General features: G+C 38.8%; 1 protein-coding gene across 1 annotated transcript; it reads right to left on the reverse strand.

Annotated features, from left to right (window-relative positions):
- Window positions 1–339: 339 nt before the first annotated feature.
- LOC110884707 lies at window positions 340–3242 on the reverse strand. The gene is made up of 2 exons (XM_022132423.2): window positions 2846–3242; window positions 340–1799 (listed from the first exon to the last, which is right to left on the reverse strand). Exon 2 carries the CDS (start codon window positions 1095–1097, stop codon window positions 486–488), a length of 612 nt encoding a protein of 203 aa, XP_021988115.1. The 5' UTR covers window positions 1098–1799; window positions 2846–3242; the 3' UTR covers window positions 340–485.
- Between the last annotated feature and the right edge of the window lie 3496 nt (window positions 3243–6738).

Below are 6738 nucleotides of genomic sequence, written 5' to 3' on the forward strand. Positions count from 1 at the left end.
TAGTTGTGTAGGATAAATCATGAGTTGTGTAGGATATATTTCAAGGTGTGTAGGATAAATTTCGACTGTGTAGGATAAAATTCTATATTGTGTAGGGTATATGTAGGAAAATTTTGATATGTGTAGGTTTTGTAGATTATAAGTAGGATAATTAGTAATTAGTTGACTAATTAATTAAAGAGAGAAAAATTAATGATATGAGTTATAAATGAAATAGCATTTTACTAATATGCCCTTTCTTCTTTTTATTCTCACATTAAATTTCTTCTCAAATGAACCTTCCCCTATATATATATATATATATATATATATATATATATATATATGTATGTATATATAATAGCCCAACCGGTTTACCCTTACAATTTTCCCACAAATGTTATCATCAGAATTAAGTACAGACCATATCATCAAGATAAAAACAAAATAAAGGGAAAAATAAACATTAACCCAAAACTTCCGGCGGCTGATGCTTCTAACACTATCTACTCCTCATCTGACCCCTCATCATGCGGGTCCTGCATATGCTCATCACCACCACTCGGCTGTACCGGTTGGTGTGGCGGAAACCAATCCGGTACGGCAATATGCTGCTGCTCCAGCATGTATCTCATCATGTTCGACTGTATAGCAATACCATCAATCAAAGTATCATAAACCATCTCTAACGTCAATAGATCAGGTCGCGGTGGCCTCAATGGATGCTGTGATCTCGGTCTCTCGAGTCGGAGAACAACAACTTGTCGTCTCGTACGATGCCCTGCCTGCATGGCCTCAGCCGCAGGCGTTCCCCCTGGTGGTAATACTTGCGGTGACATCTTCACCGTCTTCCATCTAATCGGCTCATCTATCTCAACAACACCTGTCAGCTTCAAACTATCCACATCAAACGGCTCAGTAGCCGGTCCCACTGTTAGATGTGGCTCGAGATATCTCTCAAACACATCATTCGCCATTGTAATCCGAGTAACATACGTTCCCAATTCCAACTTTGCCTCTGCGCCTTGCCTTTTTCCCTTCGCAAACTGCGGCAACAAAATCGTACCCAAGTTTTCTTCCTTTTTATTTACCAAACAGTATAGACAGAAGAGATCCATAATGTTTACTATCTCCGTTCCACTTTTCTCGCCAATAATGTGTATGCTAAGATCCGATGAACATATCTAAGAAACGGATCTCGAATCGGCGATTCTATCGCCTCACCCGACTATACATTATCCGCGATAGTGTTCCAAAATAGCGCCAACTCGGACTCAAGTACATATTCTGTTTGATAATCCTCCTTTTTGCACGCACCTCGTAACGCATTCTGAAATAGCTCACCTTGAACATAAAACCCAACTGCACGTGAAAATTGTTCCGTGCTCCACACGTAATGCTGCCTACCTAAGCTGAATGACAAAGTGTACGGCTCGACATTTCTATCTGCATTGTATATAAAAGTGGAATGAAACTCTATTGTCAGCTCAATGTACTGTGGATCAGCGCATCTGAGCACATCTAACCATTTCGGACCAAGAAACTCCTCCATCCTTTGTCTTTGCCCCATCGCCTCTAACATTTCCCGATTAAACGTTCTGTGTTTGTATAATTGCATCTTACAGAACTTATCCATCCGCAGTGACTCTATTGTTCCGATTTCAAAATCTAACAGTGTATAATCCCATAACACTCTCTGATCTAACGGAACGATTGGTGTTTCCGGCATTGGACGATTTTCTGGCCCATTATACCGAATTTGTTCCCGTATTCTCTTTCTTTTCTTTGACGCGGCGTGACTAGATCCTTCACCAGACATCCTGTTAAAAACAAGTTTACACAATTAGTACCATAACCTCAAACTTGTAACTGTATAGCATTTCATTCGCGGTTACAAGTTTCTAATGAATGCCGAATTTTATTATCAAATCGAGATTTTTGTCGAAAAGTTGTTTAAGTCGGTCAATCCGTTCGAATGGAGATTGAGTGCGAACGGACCGACCGCCAAATGAAAACTCATTTTAGTACTCGATTTCAACTTTTAACTTCAAAATCAGCATTCGTAACAAGGCAGAGAACTTTTTATAATTTTTTTGATTTTTTTAATATATATACACAATATAAACACTACACTATATCCGAATCTCGACTAAACCGACCGGCCTACTTTCCACTCATAGTTACTCGCCTCGACACCAAGTATGCGCACATCTTAAACAATCACCGACTATAATATGAACTCTATCAACTCTTTTAATACCCTTTATCTTTTCAACGAGCACACACATACCATTTAGTCGCTCATATGCTCCTTCCTACAATCTTAAACATTATCACAAATATTCACTAATCCGCGTCCCACTTCCTATCTTAACTTGCTTCCTCAACCACACACTAACTTGCACCCTATGTTCAACATAACGTAGCTAACCGATTATACCTCAACGACTACCAACCAAGCTCATACATACTACACCGGATTAACCCGAACACCACCTATACCACATGTGTTATTTAAACCAAAAATCAATTCTTCATGGCTTTCATGGCCATCTCAACGTATTCTGAACATTTCAAACTTATTCCACAGAACAGCCTTCTCGAATCCTTACTTTTCCGCTTTTTGACACATTCATCAGCTCAAAACAACCTCTCACCATAACATTCACTACCCTTTTTAAACAATGTCACATTTCCCCCCAAAAAATCTCATAATTTGACTAACCCAACCTAACTTAAAATTCCTAACATCTCTGTACTCAAACGTGTATCTTCTTTTAATAATCAGATTCAATACCAACCAACCGTCTTAAAAATTTTCTAATAATCATCTCTATAAAACAATAAAAACATATAAACTTCATACCTGGAGTCACTTGATGTTGAGAAATAGATAAATTATAAAACTTTGTTTGTTAATTGGAATCGGAGATCGATTGAGGTCAGTCGGAGGTCGGCCGACGGTGTAACAAAGAGGTAGGTAGGTAATCGACGGTGATGGATGGTGGATGACGATGGGTATGGTGATTATTGATTAGGTAATTAGAGGTGACTAGGGTGATTGCTTGGATGGTCGCTGACGGTGGTGGATATGGTAGTTAGCAGTGATGAGGAAAGAGGTGGTTGATGGTTGTTAATGGCAGACGATGAGGTTTGATCGGACGGAGGTGACGAAGGGAATGGGGATGTAGGTTGTATGTGACTGTGGAAATTGATAACGGTGAGGGGAGGGAATTTTGGTTTTGTTCGCCGGAGAAGAAAAAGTTTTTTTTTATTTAAATGGCTGAGCACGTTGATTGAGAAAGGGTTGAGTAAAGTGCAATTTTACCTCATGGGGTTATATGCGATAGGCACTTTTACTCCCTTCCAGGAAAATTTTGTTGTCTGACCCTAACGTTGTCTATTTCCCACAACATTACCCCCTGGTCTTTGTGTCCGTTAGTTTGAAACGTTATCTTCATACGGCCAAAGGGCAAACTGGTAATTTCACCCCTAATGGTTACTCACATCCCATTATGTTTCACATTTCCTCAATCTGAAACCCTGAAGTTAACCTAGTTCTCAAATCATCAATTTCTGTACATGGCGATCTTGCACATTTGAACAATTACAAGAGAAATCCAAGTTGTTAGCAGTATGGATCTTCGATTATGGAAGATTAGAGCTGAAGATCAGTATTTCGAACCAGACGAGATGTACCGTAAGTGACATGCAAGCTTACAGGTCTTAGTTAGGTAAAAATTGAACCTTTTGCTGTGTTAATCTGATGTTGATGTTTATTTACAGGTGACACTCAGAGACAATTTACAATAAGGGTACACCATGGAGGTAATTTTGTAGTAAACCCAAATAGGGAATACTTAGATGGAAAGATCAACTATAATGATCATGTAGATTTTCGTGTGTTGACTACGGATGTTTTAGAGGAGATGATTAAGAAAATAGGTTACGATGATGGTTTCTTATTCTACATTCATTACAAGGAACCTTACATGTCTTTGGATTTTGGTCTTAGGACATTAAAATGTGATGTTGATTTAAAAGCTATGTTTGATCATGTGCGTCAAGGAGTCCACCTGATAGATATGTATGTTGAACACCGCAGGTCAACAATCTTGATGGAGTCGTATGAAGATCAAGCGGGGCCATGTAGAGAAATTGTTCCAGCATCAGTTTTAGTAAACAATGCAAATGAAAGTCAGAATGAAAATGAGGAAGAAAGTGAAGATCAGAATGAAGTGGATGAAGAAAGTGATCTTGGTTATGAGTATGTTGAGGAAGATAATATGGTTTATGAAATAGAAGTCGATATGCAAAGGTTCAGGGCTAATGTAGAATTTACTAGTGAAGAACTGGATGGTTCAAGTGATGGGGATCATGATGATGAGAGAAATGTAGAAGGTCATCTTCATGTTAACCTAGCGGACCTTGAAAGTGGGTCTGATGACAATACAACACTTAGAGATAGGTTTGCCAAGAAGATAATGAGGAAAAGGAAGGCTGTTGTCAAAGAGAGGGGTGCACATGATGTGCCCTTCTATGTTGGTCAACTTATCGATGAAAAGAGTAAGATGAATGAGTTGGTCAAAAACTATGCTCTTAAGGCTAGGAGGGATATTTTTATCCTAAAAACGAGTTGTTAAGGTATAGAATAATGTGTTTTGGTAGTAATCCACCACTACTTGGTGTTGCAAAAAAAGGAGATTAGGGGCAAAATAGTAAAATCAATAAGGTAGGGCAAAAATACAGGCACATTAAAAGGCATACAAAGCCCACCTGCCCTTGGGCAGTTCACATCTCATGGAAGACGACTAAGGAGAAATGGTGTGTGAAGACAGTTCATAATCATCATAAATGTTTAACAACCAGGGATGTATCATTGTATACAAAGTTGGAAATGGTTTTTGCAACTAATGAGACATGACCTAGAGTGCACAGTTGATTCATGTTTCACTTTCATCAGCAACAGACAGAAGGTACGTAATCCATTATTACATGGTAATTCCTAACTTTTTTTGTAAACTTTGCTTGAAAAACAAGAGGGATATCTCCAATTTGTATGACAGGGTTTGATTTCGGCTATGCTAGTAGTTTTTCCTAATGCTGAGCACAAGTTTTATTTGAGGCACATTCATGAAAACATGAAATCCAAGTGGCGTGGGGATGTTTACAAGAATTTGCTTCGGTCAGCATGTAGGAAGACCTCCATTCCTTATTTTAACAAGGCTATGGAAGAAATTAAGACAACAGAACGGGCTATGTATGACTGGCTAAATGAGATCCCATACACAGCTTGGTTAAGAGCTCTGGAAGAGCTAAATGTGATATGCTGCTAAACAACATATGTGAAGTTTTTAACAGTCAAATCATAGGGGTAAGGGGCAAGCCGATTATCACATGCTTAGAATTCATTAGGGAGTACATGACCAAGAGGATAGTGAATGTAAAGAAATTTCAAGCAAAGTGTACTGGGCCACTGACATCTCGTGCCACTGAGGTCTTCGATGGGATCAAGAAACAGGCCTCTGAAATGTCTGTTTTAATGGTTTATATAGACAAGTATCAAGTAACAGGTCCGAGATCACAGTGTGTTGTGAATGTTAAAAATAATACTTGTGCATGTAGGAAGTGGGACTTGACAGGGATGCTTTGCAAACATGCTGTTGCAGTCATATGGGATATGTCAAGGAATAGCATTGACGCTGGTATAGCAGAAGAGTGGGTTTAGGATGTGTATTGGTTGTCAACATGGAAGAAAGTTTTTGAGAATGTCATAGAGCCAATCAATGGGCCGGAGATGTGGGCTCATTCTCAATGTCCATCAACAATTATCCCACTAAAGCATCATACACAGGTTAGAAGGCCAAAGAAGAAGCGAAAGAAGGCATTTGGGGAAAAAAAGCTTGAGAACGAGTTCGACAAAGGAGGTAAAATGACCAGAAAGGGCACGACCAACAAGTGTGGTAAATGTGGAAACCTGGGACACAACATCAGGAGCTGCAAAGGACAAGGGGGGTGAACAATCTGTTGCTTCACAAGAATCGCATACTGCCACTCAAGGTGCCCCAATTGACAATCTTGATGATTGATAGAAGTTTTTTATGGTTTCTAATATCTCTAGTTGTATGGATGTTTGTCAACTTTGTTACAGACAATGTTTGTTTTCATTTCTGCAGTTTTGACTATGTTTGTTACTTTTTTATGTTGCGATGAAAATGTTTGGTTGTTTTTTATATGGCTGCATTTCAGTATTTTCATATGTGTGTTCAAACATAATTTTGACAGAAAGTAATTCGATTACATTGCAAACTTTAGTACAAATTCCATAATTTAGGGGTCCAAAATACAACATACAACAAATTTAGATGCTGGTTTCTAGCCTATTTCCATTGACAATCATCCAAACAAGACTAATCCGAATCAGAACCATGCACCCCTTCATATGGATTGTGGTACCAATCGTCCTCTTCATCCCAATAACTGTAATCCCATGCATGTTCCAGCACTTTAGGGTCATAGTCTTTTGTCGGATCTTTGAGTGTCACTTCATTCTCTATTTGTTCCTCCAAATAAGTTCTGAGTATCTCAGAGTCTTGATCCTCAAAGTATACATAACTGTCTGGTTCTTCAGCTGTAACTACATCTTCATCCTTATCATTCTCATTCTCAGCAATAGCTTCAGCTGTAACTACATCTTCACCCTTATCATTCTCATTCTCAGCAATAGCTTAAGGATTACATTCAGGCTACCAATATAAC

This window comes from Helianthus annuus, chromosome 10, assembly GCF_002127325.2.
Source record: "Helianthus annuus cultivar XRQ/B chromosome 10, HanXRQr2.0-SUNRISE, whole genome shotgun sequence".
In the NCBI taxonomy this organism is placed as follows: domain Eukaryota; kingdom Viridiplantae; phylum Streptophyta; class Magnoliopsida; order Asterales; family Asteraceae; genus Helianthus; species Helianthus annuus.

Excerpts from the sequence above, each read along its gene's own strand:
- LOC110884707 (XM_022132423.2), bottom strand. The coding sequence starts at position 1,097 with ATGGATCTCTTCTGTCTATACTGTTTGGTAAATAAAAAGGAAGAAAAC.